Source organism: Lampetra fluviatilis, chromosome 1 (genome assembly GCF_964198595.1).
Source record: "Lampetra fluviatilis chromosome 1, kcLamFluv1.1, whole genome shotgun sequence".
NCBI lineage: Eukaryota > Metazoa > Chordata > Hyperoartia > Petromyzontiformes > Petromyzontidae > Lampetra > Lampetra fluviatilis.
The window spans coordinates 40,931,104-40,951,105 of record NC_136275.1 but is presented as its reverse complement, the minus strand read 5'-3'; the positions used below and the strand labels follow the sequence as shown (position 1 = coordinate 40,951,105).

The 20,002-nt window shown below is 49.4% G+C and overlaps 1 protein-coding gene across 1 annotated transcript in view; it reads left to right on the top strand.

Moving 5' to 3' along the window:
• LOC144936181 (ubiquitin carboxyl-terminal hydrolase 22-like) overlaps nucleotides 1-20,002 on the top strand; it is a 29,363-nt gene that overhangs the window by 2,059 nt on the left and 7,302 nt on the right. Inside the window, exons 2-8 of the mRNA XM_078863126.1 lie at nucleotides 11,918-12,050; nucleotides 16,105-16,218; nucleotides 16,775-16,876; nucleotides 18,346-18,515; nucleotides 18,661-18,808; nucleotides 19,037-19,142; nucleotides 19,805-19,975. Of these exons, the coding sequence (XP_078719252.1) occupies nucleotides 11,918-12,050; nucleotides 16,105-16,218; nucleotides 16,775-16,876; nucleotides 18,346-18,515; nucleotides 18,661-18,808; nucleotides 19,037-19,142; nucleotides 19,805-19,975 (944 nt within the window). The remainder of the gene's footprint in view (nucleotides 1-11,917; nucleotides 12,051-16,104; nucleotides 16,219-16,774; nucleotides 16,877-18,345; nucleotides 18,516-18,660; nucleotides 18,809-19,036; nucleotides 19,143-19,804; nucleotides 19,976-20,002) is intronic.

Below are 20,002 nucleotides of genomic sequence, written 5' to 3'. Positions count from 1 at the left end.
CGGGTGCAACACAAGCATTCGTCATCAGGTGGGAAAGCATGGTCTGCTGCTGAGGCAGACTGTTTTAAAAAGGTTTGAAATGGGTGTAGCCCATGAAGAAGTGGCCGGGGCTAGTGATGTTAATGTGAGAAATTAGCATGTAACTGTAAGAACAAAGAGTGGTGCAATCCAAAGGCATGAGATAGGACATGTGAGGATGAGAGTGCAATCCAAGAGTCGGAAATAACAGCTGACATAGGCAGGTAGGATGGAAACATCACAGTCGGTTAAGACTTTACCTGGTTAATAACGTCCTTCCAATGATTGCTCAGTTTGCACCCATCCTCTCGGTTGAAGTTGTGTCTGTGTTTATATATCTGGATGGCGTCATGAACAAATCTCTGAAGGTAGCCGGTAGGTTTGCAGAGTACCTCCGTCTTGGACACATTAATTTGGTGTGAGCCCACAGCGTTAAAAATGATCTGTGAGTGTCTGAATGTAGGTGTGTTTGTCTGTCTGTGGGTGTGTTTGTCTGTCTGTCTGTGGGTGTCTGAATGTGGGTGTGTTTGACTGTCTGTGAGTGTCTGAATGTAGGTGTGTTTGTCTGTCTGTGGGTGTCTGAATGTAGGTGTGTTTGTCTGTCTGGGGGTGTCTGAATGTAGGTGTGTGTGTTTGTCTGTGAGTGTCTGAATGTAGGTGTGTTTGTATGTCTGTGAGTGTCTGAATGGTAATGTGTTTGTCTGTCTGTGGGTGTCTGAATGTAGGTGTGTTTGTCTGTCTGGGGGTGTCTGAATGTAGGTGTGTGTGTTTGTCTGTGAGTGTCTGAATGTAGGTGTGTTTATACGTCTGTGAGTGTCTGAATGGTAATGTGTTTGTCTGTCTGTGGGTGTCTGAATGTAGATGTGTTTGTCTGTGAGTGTATGAATGTAGGTGTGTTTGTCTGTCTGTGGGTGTCTGAATGTAGATGTGTTTGTCTGTCTGTGAGTGTCTGAATGTAGATGTGTTTGTCTGTCTGTGAGTGTCTGAATGTAGGTGTGTTTGTCTGTCTGGGGGTGTCTGAATGTAGGTGTGTGTGTTTGTCTGTGAGTGTCTGAATGTAGGTGTGTTTATACGTCTGTGAGTGTCTGAATGGTAATGTGTTTGTCTGTCTGTGGGTGTCTGAATGTAGATGTGTTTGTCTGTCTGTGAGTGTCTGAATGTAGATGTGTTTGTCTGTCTGTGAGTGTCTGAATGTAGGTGTGTTTGTCTGTCTGTGAGTGTCTGAATGTAGGTGTGTTTGTCTGTCTGTGGGTGTCTGAATGCAGGTGTGTTTGTCTGTCTGTGAGTGTCTGAATGTAGGTGTGTTTGTCTGTCTGTGAGTGTCTCAATGTAGGTGTGTTTGTCTGTCTGGGGGTGTCTGAATGTAGGTGTGTTTGTCTGTGTCTGAATGTAGGTGTTTTTGTCTGTCTGTGAGTGTCTGAATGTAGGTGTGTTTGTCTGTCTGGGGGTGTCTGAATGTAGGTGTGTGTGTCTGTCTGTGAGTGTCTGAATGTAGGTGTGTTTGTATGTCTGTGAGTGTCTGAATGTAGATGTGTTTGTCTGGGTGTGGGTGTCTGAATGTAGGTGTGTTTGTCTGTCTGTGGGTGTCTGAATGTAGATGCGTTTGTCTGTTTGTGAGTGTCTGAATGTAGGTTTGTTTGTCTGTCTGTGAGTGTCTGAATGTAGGTGTGTTTGTCTGTCTGTGAGTGTCTGAATGTAGATGTGTTTGTCTGTCTGTGGGTGTCTGAATGTAGGTGTGTTTGTCTGTCTGTGGGTGTCTGAATGTAGGTGTGTTTGTCTGTCTGTGGGTATCTGAATGTAGGTGTGTTTGTCTGTCTGTGGGTGTCTGAATGTAGGTGTGTTTGTCTGTCTGTGAGTGTCTGAATGTAGGTGTATTTGTCTGTCTGTGAGTGTCTGAATGTAGGTGTGTTTGTCTGTCTGTGAGTGTCTGAATGTAGGTGTGTTTGTCTGTCTGTGAGTGTCTGAATGTAGGTGTGTTTGTATGTCTGTGAGTGTCTGAATGTAGATGTGTTTGTCTGTCTGTGGGTGTCTGAATGTAGGTGTGTTTGTCTGTCTGTGAATGTCTGAATGTAGATGTCTTTGTCTGTCTGTGAGTGTCTGAATGTAGGTGTGTTTGTCTGTCTGTGAGTGTCTGAATGTAGGTATGTTTGTCTGTCTGTGAGTGTCTGAATGTAGATGTGTTTGTCTGTCTGTGGGTGTCTGAATGTAGGTGTGTTTGTCTGTCTGTGGGTGTTTGAATGTAGGTGTGTTTGTCTGTCTGTGTCTGAATGTAAGTGTGTTTGTCTGTCTGTGAGTGTCTGAATGTAGGTGTGTTTGTCTGTCTGTGAGTGTCTGAATGTAGGTGTGTTTGTCTGTCTGTGGGTGTCTGAATGTAGTTGTATTTGTCTGTCTGTGAGTGTCTGAATGTAGGTGTGTTTGTCTGTCTGTGAGTGTCTGAATGTAGGTGTGTTTGTCTGTCTGTGTGTCTGAATGTAGGTGTATTTGTCTGTCTGTGGGTGTCTGAATGTAGGTGTGTTTGTCTGTCTTTGAGTGTCTGAATGTAGGTGTGTTTGTCTGTCTGTGAGTGTCTGAATGTAGGTGTGTTTGTCTGTCTGTGGGTGTCTGAATGTAGTTGTGTTTGTCTGTGAGTGTCTGAATGTAGGTGTGTTTGTCTGTCTGTGAGTGTCTGAATGTAGGTGTGTCTGTCTGTGAGTGTATGAATGTAGGTGTGTTTGTCTGTCTGTGGGTGTCTGAATGTAGGTGTGTTTGTCTGTCTGTGAGTGTCTGAATGTAGGTGTGTTTGTCTGTCTGTGAGTGTCTGAATGTAGGTGTGTCTGTCTGTGAGTGTATGAATGTAGGTGTGTTTGTCTGTCTGTGGGTGTCTGAATGTAGGTGTGTTTGTCTGTCTGTGAGTGTCTGAATGTAGGTGTTTGTCTGTCTGTGAGTGTCTGAATGTAGGTGTGTTTGTCTGTCTGTGAGTGTCTGAATGTGGGTGTGTTTGTCTGTCTGTGGGTATCTGAATGTAGGTGTGTTTGTCTGTCTGTGGGTGTCTGAATGTAGGTGTGTTTATCTGTCTGTGGGTGTCTGAATGTAGGTGTGTTTGTCTGTCTGTGGGTGTCTGAATGTAGGTGTGTTTGTCTGTCTGTGAGTGTCTGAATGTAGGTGTGTCTGTCTGTGAGTGTCTGAATGTAGGTGTGTTTGTCTGTCTGTGAGTGTGAATGTAGGTGTGTTTGTCTGTCTGTGGGTGTCTGAATGTAGGTGTGTTTGTGTGTCTGTGAGTGTCTGAATGTAGGTGTGTTTGTCTGTCTGTGAGTGTCTGAATGTAGATGTGTTTGTCTGTCTGTGAGTGTCTGAATGTAGGTGTGTTTGTCTGTCTGTGAGTGTCTGAATGTAGGTGTGTTTGTCTGTCTGTGAGTGTCTGAATGTAGGTGCGTTTGTCTGTCTGTGAGTGTCTGAATGTAGATGTGTTTGTCTGTCTGTGAGTGTCTGAATGTAGGTGTGTTTGTCTGTCTGTGAGTGTCTGAATGTAGGTGTGTTTGTCTGTCTGTGAGTGTCTGAATGTAGGTGTGTTTGTCTGTCTGTGAGTGTCTGAATGTAGGTGTGTTTGTCTGTGAGTGTCTGAATGTAGGTGTGTTTGTCTGTCTGTGAGTGTCTGAATGTAGGTGTGTTTGTCTGTCTGTGAGTGTCTGAATGTAGCTGTGTTTGTCTGTCTGTGGGTGTCTGAATGTAGGTGTGTTTGTCTGTCTGTGAGTGTCTGAATGTAGGTGTGTTTGTTTGTCTGTGAGTGTCTGAATGTAGGTGTGTTTGTCTGTCTGTGGGTGTCTGAATGTAGGTGTGTTTGTCTGTCTGTGGGTGTCTGAATGTAGGTGTGTTTGTCTGTCTGTGAGTGTCTGAATGTAGGTGTATTTGTCTGTCTGTGAGTGTCTGAATGTAGGTGTGTTTGTCTGTCTGTGAGTGTCTGAATGTAGGTGTGTTTGTCTGTCTGTGAGTGTCTGAATGTAGATGTGTTTGTCTGTCTCTGAGTGTCTGAATGTAGGTGTGTTTGTCTGTCTGGGGGTGTCTGAATGTAGGTGTGTGTGTTTGTCTGTGAGTGTCTGAATGTAGGTGTGTTTATACGTCTGTGAGTGTCTGAATGGTAATGTGTTTGTCTGTCTGTGGGTGTCTGAATGTAGATGTGTTTGTCTGTCTGTGAGTGTCTGAATGTAGATGTGTTTGTCTGTCTGTGAGTGTCTGAATGTAGGTGTGTTTGTCTGTCTGTGAGTGTCTGAATGTAGGTGTGTTTGTCTGTCTGTGGGTGTCTGAATGCAGGTGTGTTTGTCTGTCTGTGAGTGTCTGAATGTAGGTGTGTTTGTCTGTCTGTGAGTGTCTCAATGTAGGTGTGTTTGTCTGTCTGGGGGTGTCTGAATGTAGGTGTGTTTGTCTGTCTGTGAATTTTTGTCTGTCTGTGTGTCTGAATGTAGGTGTGTCTGTCTGTGGGTGTCTGAATGTAGGTGTGTTTGTCTGTCTTTGAGTGTCTGAATGTAGGTGTGTTTGTCTGTCTGTGAGTGTCTGAATGTAGGTGTGTTTGTCTGTCTGTGGGTGTCTGAATGTAGTTGTGTTTGTCTGTGAGTGTCTGAATGTAGGTGTGTTTGTCTGTCTGTGAGTGTCTGAATGTAGGTGTGTCTGTCTGTGAGTGTATGAATGTAGGTGTGTTTGTCTGTCTGTGGGTGTCTGAATGTAGGTGTGTTTGTCTGTCTGTGAGTGTCTGAATGTAGGTGTGTTTGTCTGTCTGTGAGTGTCTGAATGTAGGTGTGTCTGTCTGTGAGTGTATGAATGTAGGTGTGTTTGTCTGTCTGTGGGTGTCTGAATGTAGGTGTGTTTGTCTGTCTGTGAGTGTCTGAATGTAGGTGTTTGTCTGTCTGTGAGTGTCTGAATGTAGGTGTGTTTGTCTGTCTGTGAGTGTCTGAATGTGGGTGTGTTTGTCTGTCTGTGGGTATCTGAATGTAGGTGTGTTTGTCTGTCTGTGGGTGTCTGAATGTAGGTGTGTTTATCTGTCTGTGGGTGTCTGAATGTAGGTGTGTTTGTCTGTCTGTGGGTGTCTGAATGTAGGTGTGTTTGTCTGTCTGTGAGTGTCTGAATGTAGGTGTGTCTGTCTGTGAGTGTCTGAATGTAGGTGTGTTTGTCTGTCTGTGAGTGTGAATGTAGGTGTGTTTGTCTGTCTGTGGGTGTCTGAATGTAGGTGTGTTTGTGTGTCTGTGAGTGTCTGAATGTAGGTGTGTTTGTCTGTCTGTGAGTGTCTGAATGTAGATGTGTTTGTCTGTCTGTGAGTGTCTGAATGTAGGTGTGTTTGTCTGTCTGTGAGTGTCTGAATGTAGGTGTGTTTGTCTGTCTGTGAGTGTCTGAATGTAGGTGCGTTTGTCTGTCTGTGAGTGTCTGAATGTAGATGTGTTTGTCTGTCTGTGAGTGTCTGAATGTAGGTGTGTTTGTCTGTCTGTGAGTGTCTGAATGTAGGTGTGTTTGTCTGTCTGTGAGTGTCTGAATGTAGGTGTGTTTGTCTGTGAGTGTCTGAATGTAGGTGTGTTTGTCTGTCTGTGAGTGTCTGAATGTAGGTGTGTTTGTCTGTCTGTGAGTGTCTGAATGTAGCTGTGTTTGTCTGTCTGTGGGTGTCTGAATGTAGGTGTGTTTGTCTGTCTGTGAGTGTCTGAATGTAGGTGTGTTTGTCTGTCTGTGAGTGTCTGAATGTAGGTGTGTTTGTATGTCTGTGAGTGTCTGAATGTAGGTGTGTTTGTCTGTCTGTGGGTGTCTGAATGTAGGTGTGTTTGTCTGTCTGTGAGTGTCTGAATGTAGGTGTATTTGTCTGTCTGTGAGTGTCTGAATGTAGGTGTGTTTGTCTGTCTGTGAGTGTCTGAATGTAGGTATGTTTGTCTGTCTGTGAGTGTCTGAATGTAGATGTGTTTGTCTGTCTGTGGGTGTCTGAATGTAGGTGTGTTTGTCTGTCTGTGGGTGTCTGAATGTAGGTGTGTTTGTCTGTCTGTGTCTGAATGTAAGTGTGTTTGTCTGTCTGTGAGTGTCTGAATGTAGGTGTGTTTGTCTGTCTGTGAGTGTCTGAATGTAGGTGTGTTTGTCTGTCTGTGGGTGTCTGAATGTAGTTGTATTTGTCTGTCTGTGAGTGTCTGAATGTAGGTGTGTTTGTCTGTCTGTGAGTGTCTGAATGTAGGTGTGTTTGTCTGTCTGTGTGTCTGAATGTAGGTGTATTTGTCTGTCTGTGGGTGTCTGAATGTAGGTGTGTTTGTCTGTCTTTGAGTGTCTGAATGTAGGTGTGTTTGTCTGTCTGTGAGTGTCTGAATGTAGGTGTGTTTGTCTGTCTGTGGGTGTCTGAATGTAGTTGTGTTTGTCTGTCTGTGAGTGTCTGAATGTAGGTGTGTTTGTCTGTCTGTGAGTGTCTGAATGTAGGTGTGTCTGTCTGTGAGTGTATGAATGTAGGTGTGTTTGTCTGTCTGTGGGTGTCTGAATGTAGGTGTGTTTGTCTGTCTGTGAGTGTCTGAATGTAGGTGTGTTTGTCTGTCTGTGAGTGTCTGAATGTAGGTGTGTCTGTCTGTGAGTGTATGAATGTAGGTGTGTTTGTCTGTCTGTGGGTGTCTGAATGTAGGTGTGTTTGTCTGTCTGTGAGTGTCTGAATGTAGGTGTTTGTCTGTCTGTGAGTGTCTGAATGTAGGTGTGTTTGTCTGTCTGTGAGTGTCTGAATGTAGGTGTGTTTGTCTGTCTGTGGGTATCTGAATGTAGGTGTGTTTGTCTGTCTGTGGGTGTCTGAATGTAGGTGTGTTTGTCTGTCTGTGGGTGTCTGAATGTAGGTGTGTTTGTCTGTCTGTGGGTGTCTGAATGTAGGTGTGTCTGTCTGTGAGTGTCTGAATGTAGGTGTGTTTGTCTGTCTGTGAGTGTGAATGTAGGTGTGTTTGTCTGTCTGTGGGTGTCTGAATGTAGGTGTGTTTGTGTGTCTGTGAGTGTCTGAATGTAGGTGTGTTTGTCTGTCTGTGAGTGTCTGAATGTAGATGTGTTTGTCTGTCTGTGAGTGTCTGAATGTAGGTGTGTTTGTCTGTCTGTGAGTGTCTGAATGTAGGTGTGTTTGTCTGTCTGTGAGTGTCTGAATGTAGGTGCGTTTGTCTGTCTGTGAGTGTCTGAATGTAGATGTGTTTGTCTGTCTGTGAGTGTCTGAATGTAGGTGTGTTTGTCTGTCTGTGAGTGTCTGAATGTAGGTGTGTTTGTCTGTCTGTGAGTGTCTGAATGTAGGTGTGTTTGTCTGTGAGTGTCTGAATGTAGGTGTGTTTGTCTGTCTGTGAGTGTCTGAATGTAGGTGTGTTTGTCTGTCTTTGAGTGTCTGAATGTAGCTGTGTTTGTCTGTCTGTGGGTGTCTGAATGTAGGTGTGTTTGTCTGTCTGTGAGTGTCTGAATGTAGGTGTGTTTGTCTGTCTGTGAGTGTCTGAATGTAGGTGTGTTTGTCTGTCTGTGAGTGTCTGAATGTAGGTGTGTTTGTCTGTCTGTGGGTATCTGAATGTAGGTGTGTTTGTCTGTCTGTGGGTGTCTGAATGTAGGTGTGTTTGTCTGTCTGTGGGTGTCTGAATGTAGGTGTGTTTGTCTGTCTGTGGGTGTCTGAATGTAGGTGTGTTTGTCTGTCTGTGAGTGTCTGAATGTAGGTGTTTGTCTGTCTGTGAGTGTCTGAATGTAGGTGTGTTTGTCTGTCTGTGAGTGTCTGAATGTAGGTGTGTTTGTCTGTCTGTGGGTATCTGAATGTAGGTGTGTTTGTCTGTCTGTGGGTGTCTGAATGTAGGTGTGTTTGTCTGTCTGTGGGTGTCTGAATGTAGGTGTGTTTGTCTGTCTGTGGGTGTCTGAATGTAGGTGTGTTTGTCTGTCTGTGAGTGTCTGAATGTAGGTGTGTCTGTCTGTGAGTGTCTGAATGTAGGTGTGTTTGTCTGTCTGTGAGTGTGAATGTAGGTGTGTTTGTCTGTCTGTGGGTGTCTGAATGTAGGTGTGTTTGTGTGTCTGTGAGTGTCTGAATGTAGGTGTGTTTGTCTGTCTGTGAGTGTCTGAATGTAGATGTGTTTGTCTGTCTGTGAGTGTCTGAATGTAGGTGTGTTTGTCTGTCTGTGAGTGTCTGAATGTAGGTGTGTTTGTCTGTCTGTGAGTGTCTGAATGTAGGTGCGTTTGTCTGTCTGTGAGTGTCTGAATGTAGGTGTGTTTGTCTGTCTGTGAGTGTCTGAATGTAGGTGTGTTTGTCTGTGAGTGTCTGAATGTAGGTGTGTTTGTCTGTCTGTGAGTGTCTGAATGTAGGTGTGTTTGTCTGTCTGTGAGTCTCTGAATGTAGGTGTGTTTGTCTGTCTGTGGGTGTCTGAATGTAGGTGTGTTTGTCTGTCTGTGAGTGTCTGAATGTAGGTGTGTTTGTCTGTCTGTGAGTGTCTGAATGTAGGTGTGTTTGTCTGTCTGTGAGTGTCTGAATGTAGGTGTGTTTGTCTGTCTGTGGGTATCTGAATGTAGGTGTGTTTGTCTGTCTGTGGGTGTCTGAATGTAGGTGTGTTTGTCTGTCTGTGGGTGTCTGAATGTAGGTGTGTTTGTCTGTCTGTGGGTGTCTGAATGTAGGTGTGTTTGTCTGTCTGTGAGTGTCTGAATGTAGGTGTGTTTGTCTGTCTGTGAGTGTGAATGTAGGTGTGTTTGTCTGTCTGTGGGTGTCTGAATGTAGGTGTGTTTGTGTGTCTGTGAGTGTCTGAATGTAGGTGTGTTTGTCTGTCTGTGAGTGTCTGAATGTAGATGTGTTTGTCTGTCTGTGAGTGTCTGAATGTAGGTGTGTTTGTCTGTCTGAGTGTCTGAATGTAGGTGTGTTTGTCTGTCTGTGAGTGTCTGAATGTAGGTGCGTTTGTCTGTCTGTGAGTGTCTGAATGTAGGTGTGTTTGTCTGTCTGTGAGTGTCTGAATGTAGGTGTGTTTGTCTGTGAGTGTCTGAATGTAGGTGTGTTTGTCTGTCTGTGAGTGTCTGAATGTAGGTGTGTTTGTCTGTCTGTGAGTGTCTGAATGTAGGTGTGTTTGTCTGTCTGTGGGTGTCTGAATGTAGGTGTGTTTGTCTGTCTGTGAGTGTCTGAATGTAGGTGTGTTTGTTTGTCTGTGAGTGTCTGAATGTAGGTGTGTTTGTCTGTCTGTGAGTGTCTGAATGTAGGTGTGTTTGTCTGTCTGTGAGTGTCTGAATGTAGGTGTGTTTGTCTGTCTGTGGGTGTCTGAATGTAGGTGTGTTTGTCTGTCTGTGAGTGTCTGAATGTAGGTGTGTTTGTCTGTCTGTGAGTGTCTGAATGTAGGTGTGTTTGTCTGTCTGTGAGTGTCTGAATGTAGGTGTGTTTGTCTGTCTGTGAGTGTCTGAATGTAGGTGTGTTTGTCTGAGTGTCTGAATGTAGTTGTGTCAGCCTGTAGTGTACGTGCGTTTTGTCTTCCTGTAGCTGGATCAACGTGTCCACCTGTAATTATATCTGGAGATTCGTCTGCCTGAAGCTCTCTGTAGATGTGTCTGCTTGTAGCTGTAGGTGGGTCTGCCTGTCGCTGTTTGATCATTCGGTGTAGCTGCCAGTAGATGTCTCCCCAGCTGTGTCTGAATGTTGATCTGACTGTAACTGTGACTGTAGCTGTGTCTGCCTGTTGACTAGATGTGTTTGCCTACTTGTGTCTGACTAGATGTCTGACTAGCTGGCTGTAGATGTAACGAGCTGTGTGAGTGTCAGTAACTCCAGCTCGGTCTGTGACTATAGCATGAGATGTGTCTCTTGACTGTAGTTGTGTTCTACGTCATTGTGGCTGTGTGAGGCTGTAGCTGACTGGGTGTAGTGGCTGTGGCTGTGTGGGGCTGTAGTTGTTGCTATGGATATGCCTCTATGGCTCTGGCTTTGTGTGTGCCTAGCGGTGTCTGTTGTCGCTGTGTTTGGTGAGCTGTGTGCTCGGCTGCGATGTGTGCTTTACAGCCGTCTTCTCGCTGTCAATCCGCCATGCGGGGCCCACAACTCATTGCCTTGAGCGGGCAAATCACAGGTTTTGACCTCGGTCACAGATCACGGATCTTCCATCTTGCCTATGATCTAAGCTATTTTATCTTTATTTTACCACGGAAGTCCCCACTGGTCACAAATGATAGCCCAATGAAGAAGTGGCTTATCATCATCGTCACGTGGACATGTATAGCAGCCACAACTCTAAAATCACGTTGATTGTAAATGTGGAAGGAGAAGCTGAAGGACCCGGAGATAAAATCCAAATTCCAATTCTACAGGCGTCGGAGTCTGACCCACGGTCGACCTCCTGTATTACAGGCGAGGTAGTCAACATCTCGGTCATAGATCATTAATCGGCCATAACATGGGCTGCCATCTGCTGCCTCCAGTGTTGCCCCATTCACCAGATCTCCCCCCCCCATCTCCCCCACGCCCCCATCTCCCCCCCCCATCTCCCCCACCCCCCATCTCCCCCACCCCCCATCTCTCCCACCCCCCATCTCTCCCACCCCCCATCTCCCCCACCCCCCATCTCCCCCACCCCCCATCTCCCCCACCCCGCAGCACCATCCACCACGTGGTCACCTTTTTAGTTTTGCTTGATTTCTTCAAAGGTCGCATGTCACGTGGCTGATTTTCAATCGCAGGGAGGGGGGGCCCTGAGGGGGCGCCCCCCTCCCCCCGGGTTGATTCTGTTTCGAATGAGCCTCACGATGCAGTCCAGGGTGCACGTCCAAGTCGGTGCCCCACTGATTTCCGTAGTCACTCAATCACGGTGTCTGTCGAGGCTGTTTGGCTCAATGAGAATGTTAATTTCCCTTTAGTTTAATTGGGGCGCTATAATTCACTTGTTTTGCTGATGTTTTGAATCGTTGCGCTTTAACGTCGCACTGGCAAATCTCCTCGCTCGCTTAACGTGTGCGCGTACGTTCGTTTGAACTTCTTTCGCACCGCACGTGGCTAACCGTGCTAATCGGAGGTGCGGGAAATCGCACAGATAACCGTGAATGGATACTCTTTAGAGCAAGGTACATAATAACGTAAAGATGAGCCACAGGTCGTGATAATTACACTTTAAACTGATTGTCATTACCTCTAAGATATTGCGTGGCATCGCCCCGCGTCCGTCCTCCCCTACTCGAGGTGCCAGCGCAGCGGTTACTGACACTTGCACCTCACCGCAAAGAGCCCCTGAGTTCGATTCCCGACTCGGGTGCGTGTCCGTGTGGAGTTTGTACTTCTCTCTCTCTCTCTGTCCCTCTCTCCCGCTGTGCTCTGTTGGCTTCTCCGGGTTCCTCCATGCGCTCTAGAAGTCGCCTACAACGTGTAGCCGATTTCAGCTGGGATCACGTAAACAGCAGCAGCAGCAGCAACAGCAGCATGAGCAGCATCACCCCTGCCGCACTCAGCCTGGCAGGAGCCTCCTGAGATAAACACTGGGACTCATTGAGGCATTCCTGGATAAACTCGTGTAGTACATGCTGTTGTTGTTGTGCCGTTGTTGTTATTGTGTTGTTGTTGTACGAGCTACCAGCCTGTTATATACGAGTTGACGATCTGTATGTTGTTGTGTGGTGTGTGCGTGCGTGGTGTGTGTGCGTGGTGTGTGCGTGCGTGGTGTGTGCGTGCGTGGGGTGTGCGTGCGTGTGATGTGTGTGTGTGTGGTGTGTGTGGTGTGTGTGTGTGTGTGTGTGCGTGGTGTGTGCGTGTGGTGTGTGGTGTGCGCGTGTGTGGTGTGTGCGTGGTGTGTGCGTGGTGTGTGCGTGGTGTGTGCGTGGTGTGTGCGCGTGGTGTGTGCGCGTGTGGTGTGTGCGCGTGTGGTGTGTGCGCGTGTGTGCGTGGTGTGTGCGTGGTGTGTGCGTGGTGTGTGCGTGGTGTGTGCGTGGTGTGTGCGTGGTGTGTGTGTGGTGTGTGCGTGGCCAGGCCCTGTCGTGCGTGTGCCAGCTGTGCGGTGCCCACTTCAGCCGCCTGCACTCGTGCCTCTACTGCGTCTTCTTCGGCTGCTTCGCTCGGCGCCACATCCACGAGCACGCCAAGGCCAAGCGCCACCCGCTCGGTACGCTCGCTCCAACCCCACTCACCCAGCGCTCACCCCGCTCACCCCGCTCACCCAGCGCTCACCCCGCTCACCCACTCACCTCACTCAACACCGGAAGGCCCTAGATGCCACCACGCTCCACCACCACCACCACCACGCTCTTTCACCACTACGCTCCACCACCACCACCACCCTCTTCCAGCACCACGCTCCACCACCACCACGCTCCACCACCACCACCACCCTCTTCCACCACCACGCTCCACCACCACCCGCTCTGTGGGTGTCCGCGGGGCACACACACGCACGGGGGCAGGGAGTGGCGGCTTCCCAGGGCAGGTGCAGTGCGGGCACCGCACTCTATACACTATGAACTGAACTGTTTCTTGTCTTACCAGTAAGGCCCAATGAGCAATGAACGACCTGGCTATCACAAATGATAGCTCAACGAAGTGACTTCTTGTTATCACGTGGACATTTATAGCGCCAGCTACATACTCTAAACGCGTGATGTGTTTTATAAATGTGGAGGGAAAAACCCGGGGAGCCGGAGAAAAATCCACGCGACCACGGGGAGAGAGACGCAGGCATCGGGGTCGAACCCACGACCTCCCGCATACCAGGCGAGGGAGATAATATCTCGGCTAGCTCGAGTCTAAATGTGGATGCGCTGTTTAGCATGCGGAGCCCACACTCCACTGTCGTGCATAAATATTAACAGAACACGCAGTGCAGGGCATGACAGAGACAAACCGTGCTGCACAACGTAACCACATGGCTCGCGACACCTTATTAGCAACACAGTACTCTATCAACACGTTACTATCAACACGTTACTATCAACACGTTACTAGCAACACGGTACTAGCAACACGTTACTATCAACACGGTACTATCAACACGGTACTATCAACACCTTACTGGGTTCTAGTCTGGGTCCTAGTCTGGGTTCTAGTCTGGGTTGTATTTAAATCTCGCCCTGCAAACTCACGTCTTTAGAATCGCCCTTTCCTCCATAGTTTTGATCGTTTACGCCGCTGGTTCCGTCTTATTTCCCCGCTTTCCATACACGGTTGGTGCATTGGGATCCTTGGATGAGAAGGCGCTTTACAAATGTAAATGATCATTGTGAAACCCTGATCTTTCTGCCGTTTCTGCCGTCCATGGGAAAACGGGGTTCTGGTTTTACGACAACGACGTTTCCAGAAACGCGTCGTGACGTCGTCAAAAAGCGGGGGGGGGGAGAGGAGGGGGGGGCTGGCCGCCCGCCCACATTCATTTACTTTTCATTCATTCATTTTGGATATCGGCGAATGCCACTTTGGCCACAAGGGGGAAGTTGTTCAACTGAGGGTGATGTTGGTTGGCATGTTTGGATACGAGAATAGCTGTTGGTGCCAGTCATTCTCTAACAGCACTTGCCCCCCCAAAATAATCTGTTGAGGCTATATGGGGGATCTTTGTCTTTGGTGGAGGAACGAGGGCGAGGAGTGGTGGGGGGGATGGGTGGGGGGTTCAAAGTCTCTTGAGTGAAGTTGAGTGAAGTTGATTATGTGCGGCCAGGTTATAGAACTCAAGAGAGACCGGGATGAGTCTGATTTGCACGAGTGACCGGGATGACCAAAAATGACGAGAGCAAAGCAAGTGGAGTAGAGCGCCGCAATCGAGCGAAGAGGAGTTGACGCAGAAGAAACAACAACTGCGTTGTGACGTGAGAAAAATCGAGAACGCTGCAGCGACCAACATAAATCCGCGTCCAATAATAAATTCCCCCGCAGCATACGTCATCTGGGGCAGGTTATTTTTAGACCGGTCGTAGGGCGGTTGCAATTAAGTTGGAGAAATGTGAAACTAAAACTGCAACTTAAACTCTTAAACTATATTTTATTCTACCAGGTAAGGCCCACTGAGCTACGTAGCAATTTTTTAAGAAGCAACCTGGCCACAAATTATAGCTCAACGAAGTGGCTTTTCACGTGCAAATTTCTAGCAGCCAAACACTCTAAACACGTGATGTTGATTCTAAATGTGGAGGTAAAAAACCGGAGCACCCGGGAAAATCCACGGGGAGAGAGGCACGCAAACACAGCAGGCGTCGTCAGAGTCGGGATCGAGCCCACGACCTCCTTCATCCCAGGCGAGGTCGTTAACATCTCCTAGTCACCGTGGCACCAGATGCTGCTGCTTCTGCCGCGGCGGCGAGATGTTAACTACCTTGCCTGGTATGCGGGAGGTTGTGGGTTGGATTCCAACCCTGATGTTTGCTCTATATTTGGAGTTTGCGTGTCTCTCTCCCCGTGGTCACTTGGATTTTTCTCCGGGTCCTCCGGTTTTTCATTACACATTTATAAATATGGATGCAATATAAATTTCCACATGATAAGCAACTTTATTGGGTTATCATTTGTGTGCCAGGTTGCTTCTGAAAAATAGATGTAAGGCTCGGTGGGCCTTACCTGGCAAGACAAAAACATTGTTGAATAGGTTTACATAGAATGCCACATTGAAATTGTTTGCAATATACAACCAGTACAGGTGAGGTTTTCCTGGGTTAACAAGCAGAGTAGTACTACAGTACAATTACAATGGTCTGTACTATGACCTCCAGTCAGCAAATTTGGTGTGGGTGCCATGGTGATGTGGTCATACCACTGTGAGTGTCACCATGGCGGTCGGTACGTCACGTGGGTGGTGAACTGATGTTTGTGCACCGGGATGCATGCAGCCAGCGCTTGATCTTTGTTTGAGCCTCGAAAGCTCAACTGTCCAGAGAATAATTCGTCAAAACAAATCACTGCAGTCCCTGGTTCGTCGTCATCAGTAATCGGAGACACAACGGGCGCTCGCGAACAGCGTTCGGCCCAACTGTGTCCATAGCGCGTGACAAAAGGCATGCGGCGTAATGTATTATTGTTACATTGGGGTGCCAAGATGTTAACTACCTTGCCTGGTATACAGGATGTCGTGGGTTCGATCCCGACCCCGATGCCTGCTGCTGTATATTTGGAGTTTGCGCGTCTCTCTCTGCCTGTGGTCGTGCAGATTTCTCCGTGTCCTCCGGTTGTTCCCTCCACATGAATAAATATGTGTTTACTTGATTCCTGTAAATTTCCACATGATGGTTGAGCCCCACTTCGTTGAGCTATCAGTTTGTGGCCAGGCCGCTTCTGAATAAGAGCTACACAGCTCGGTGGGCCTTACCCAGTAAAATAAAAATAGTTTATGGTTTTTACTTTTTTATATTTTATGGCACCACGTTAACCTGCAGGAGGCACTTGCTGCTACTTGTTGCATCACCTGTAGGCGTAGGTTGACGACGTCACACCGCATACCGGAAGGCCCAGGATCACAGAACATTTTCACAATTCTGTCAATCGCCTGATGAGACCAAGTAGATGGATGCCTTCCTGGAGCTTCGTTCATATCTTGAACAACTTATAACTTGAGTACAACGGGGATGCGTACCCAGCCTTCGTCATTTACCGTCTCAGACTGTAAACACTTCATGACTTACCATGAATATTGTACATGATAAGCCACTTTGTTGAGGTGTAATTTGTGATAGCTGGGTCACTTCTGAGAACGAAGGTAACGGCTCAGTGGGCCGAACTTGTATATTGGTTTGAAGTGATTTGTCTACCTTGGCATTAATGTTCACTCCTGTCATGTGTTGCTATTCTCTTTGTTCTAACGCTCTGATCCGCCCCGACTGGACGCCTGTGAATAAGAGGTTTATAGCTCATTGGATTCCTCCAGCATAAATAAATATTCTGATCAAAATAAAAAAACAGACATGAAACAAAGATCGCGATGCGCAATTGTCATTAATCTATAACGTATTATAATTTTTATATAGTACCGTAAATTACTCAAAGGAATGGAAATATATTTTCTTTATAGTATTAATCCAAAGTTCGTTTTAACGAATCATCCTTTTTGGAATATTCGCATATCGAGGTAACTACTGTACCAGCGAATCGTCGTGGCTAATTGTTTGATGTCAAACAAATAAATAAATTGTGATTCTGATTGTCGGCCGGCGGGTCGGCGTGTCCCCCCGATGTCTGTGCAGCGATCGACCTGTACCACGGCACCATCTACTGCTTCCAGTGCGGAGACTACGTGTACGATCGCGACGCCGAGCAGATCGCCAGGGAGGAGCAGCGCAAGGCCTGGAAACTGCAGGGTGCGTGCACGCGACGCACATGCACCACAAAGACAAAGATGTCCCGTATAGTATTTGGCTGCTACTATAAATTTCCACGTGATGATGAGCCACTTCGTTTAGCATTCACTTGTGATAGCCAGGTCGTTTAGGAAAAAGAGCAATAGAGTTCAGTGGGGCCTTACCTGGTAAGTAAAAATGGCTTCGTTGTTAGATTTGGGCTCGGACGGCAGAGCGAGCGGCTCTCGTTCGGGAAAGGTCGAGAGTTCAAATCCACGGCCAGCGGAGTCGACTCCGCTGGCCGATACAATGAGCAGCACTTCACGACGAATTCGACAGCGCTTCTCATACGCATTGACCCTCAGCCATGGCAATGTGGTATTTCCACCGCTGACTCAAGACGGTAAGCAGGAGAGGGAGCACCAGTGCCTCAGCCGGCACGGAGATCACCGGCTGCTGCTCCCGCCTTTGTGTTGCAGTTTGGAGCGCCGCTCCGCCAATGCGGTGCTCTGACATCGCCCGCGCCCCCCCTCGCCCCCCCCCCCCACTTCTCGTTGCGTGTTGTCCGCGTGGTCAGGACTGGGCGACCGCTACACCAGCTGGGAGCCAACGCGGCGGGAGCTCGAGCTGCTGCGGCAGAACCCCAAGCGACGCAAGATTGCGCCCAACTGCACCATCGGTGAGCATTTCCGGCGCAGGCGTTGCCAACGGCCGCGGCGCTGGGCGGCGTGCGACGGGCCGAGCCGCTGAATCCGGCTTGGAGGGGTGGAGGAGGAGGCCTTCGGAGAAGCCTCATGTTTCTTTCCCTTAACAAAGCCTCTTTGACGCCCAACAACGACCACGATGCCTCCCGGTGTAAGGGCGGCGAATTCAGCCCTGGTGGGAGTCCTGCCGCCGTCGTGTTGGGGAGGTGGAGCGGCAAGTCCGCTCCGTGCCGTGCTCGGGAGAATTCTAGTTGAAAGTGGGGGTTGGGAATGATTCACAATCTTGTTGAGACTGCAGCAGCAGCAGCAGCAGGAGGAATCCGATGAGCTGTGAAGCTCTTTGTCACCGATGTGCAGTCGACTTGTTACCCGGTGGCCCAAGTTCAAATCCCGCTCACGGCAAACAACAACCGTGACAGATATCTTGTCAACCGGTCCTGGCCCTCTGCTAGATCGACTCGGCCTCAAATGAGTACCCGGTGCGATGTGTAAAATATCGGCACTGGGGAGACAAAGGCGGCCGGGCATGATGCTGGCCACCCACCCCCTCGTGTGACGTGCCGGCCTTCACAGGTGCTACTCGCTAATAATAATAGTAATAATTTAGTTTTATTCAGAGTCATTCATGCCAGCTAGCTTCTTTGCCCGTCCTAGGATGAAAGCTGTAATATTTACGAAAAAATTGAGCAGAGTATAATTGTATCTTGTGTAAATTTAATGGCAGTGAATCTTGCACAAAACGAAGTCATAAAACACCTCACTGCAGTTCACTGTAGCACTGTATATAACTGACCTTCAATTTGTTCAAATTCACTGCTCTGATACTTTATTCTCTTGTGCTTTCGGTCACTGGGGTTTAAATAAATCGGAATTCGATACAATATCTGGGAAATCACCGAGAAATGTCTATTTTACCATCATGTAGAAGCATAAATTAGACTTACCTTTCGTCTCAAGAGCTGAAGAAATAAATAAAGACGCAAATCCATTTTGTTGCTGCGTAGAATTATTTATTAGATTCACTTTCAATAAAGAAACGTCAAACTGAAAGCGCCCTTCTCCTGCGCGAGTGTAAAAATCCACCCGCTCACAGAACAGAGGCAGCAGGCGCCATTGGGTTGGCTGACTGAGATGAGCGGTCGATGCCTACCTGGCACAGTGATCTCCTCCTGCACCTAGCCTGGCACAGTAGAGGGTACAGCTGGTGCATCGAACGGTCATCTCAGTCAGCAAAGCCATGGCGCCTGCTGCGTCTGTCCCGTGACCTCCTGTCAGCGGCGAGAGTCTTCGACGCTTCACGCGATAGCCTCAACGTGCACCTGGCCCGGCACGGGCGCCGTGGTGACGTCACCGTCACTTACCGGCAAATTGCGTTTGTTGGTATCGGTCGCGCTTGCCCCAACAGCCCTTGAAGGCGGCACGGGGGATGTTTCCGTGTCTGCAGGCCTGCGCGGCCTGGTGAACCTGGGCAACACGTGCTTCATGAACTGCATCGTGCAGGCCCTGACGCACACGCCGCTGCTGCGCGACTTCTTCTTGTCGGACCGCCACCGCTGTGAGATGGAGAGCCCCGAGTCCTGCCTGGTGTGCGAGATGAGCCGCCTCTTCCAGGAGGTCGGTGTCCCCCCCCCACGTGACCCCCCCCCCCCCCCACGTGTCCACCCCCACGTGTGTCCTCCCCCCCACGTGTCCCCTCCCCGCATGTCCCCCAGCGTGCCCCTTCCGTCCCATATCGCGGTCTCCCCCCCCCTCCCCACAGTTCTACTCGGGGTTCCGCTCGCCGCACATCCCCTACCGCCTGCTGCACCTGGTGTGGACTCACGCTCGCCACCTGGCCGGCTACGAGCAGCAGGACGCCCACGAGTTCCTCATCGCGGCGCTCGACGTGCTGCACCGACACTGCAAAGGTGGCCACACGTGTTGACGTGTTGACGTGATGACATGTGGAGCCTCTCCCGTTCCAATCGGTCGCGGTGACCGTGCCGTGACCGTGCCGTGACCGTGCCGTGCCGTGACCGTGCCGTGCCGTGACCGTGCCGTGACTGTGCCGTGACCGTGCCGTGACCGTGCCGTGACCGTGCCGTGACCGTGCCGTGACCGTGCCGTGACCGTGCGGCGCGCTCGCCTCTCTGCAGGGGACGACAACGGCAAGAAAGCCAACAACCCCAACCACTGCAACTGCATCATCGATCAGATCTTCACGGGCGGCCTGCAGTCGGACGTCACCTGCCAAGTCTGCCAGTGAGTGCACGCGCACACGCGGACACACGTCTGTATGCGTAGGAGGTGCTCGCTGACAGCACTTGCCCCAACAGTCTGTTCAGGCTACACGGGGGGTCTTTGTGCGTGTTTGTGTGGGGAGCAGTAGTGCGGTGGTTGACACTTTGCACACGCGCAAACATCACCACTGGGGAGACGAAGGCAGCCGGGCGGGCGGCTGGCCGCCCACCCCCTCGTGTGTCGGCCTTCATAAGTGCTGCTCGCGAAGGGTACTTGCCCCAAACGCCTACCGAGGCTACGCGGGGGGGGATCTTTGTCTTGTGTGTGCGAGTGTCACGGAACCCTGATAGCAACGGACGGGAAAACAGAACGAAGAGCGAACAGCATGGGTAGAATGGGAGAGTGTGAAGGGGACAGGGCACAGAGGAAAAGCAAATCCCAGTGAACGGAGGAGAATGTGGGGGGAGGAGTTTGAAATGAGAACAAAAAGACGGAAGAAGATGGGGAAATGAGGAAATCAAAGTGTGTGTTTATTAACTCGGTGGACCGAGTTGGGTTCCCGCTCACGGCCACCATCCCCGACAAACGTCGCACTCGCGCACGTCGAACTTCTTTGGCACTGTACGTGGGCCGACCGTGCTGAGTGGAGGTGGTGCGGTGGGACGTGTGCGCGCGTCTCCCAGGGGCGTGTCCACCACCATCGACCCCTTCTGGGACATCTCGCTGGACCTGCCGGGCTCCTCGACGCCGTTCTGGCCGCTCAGCCCCGGCTCGGAGGGCAGCCTGCTGCTCGCCAACGGCGGGGAGGCCCACGCGGCGGCGGGCCCCACCTCGCTCACCGACTGCCTGCGCAGGTACCGGCCCGCTTGCCCGCCGGCTGG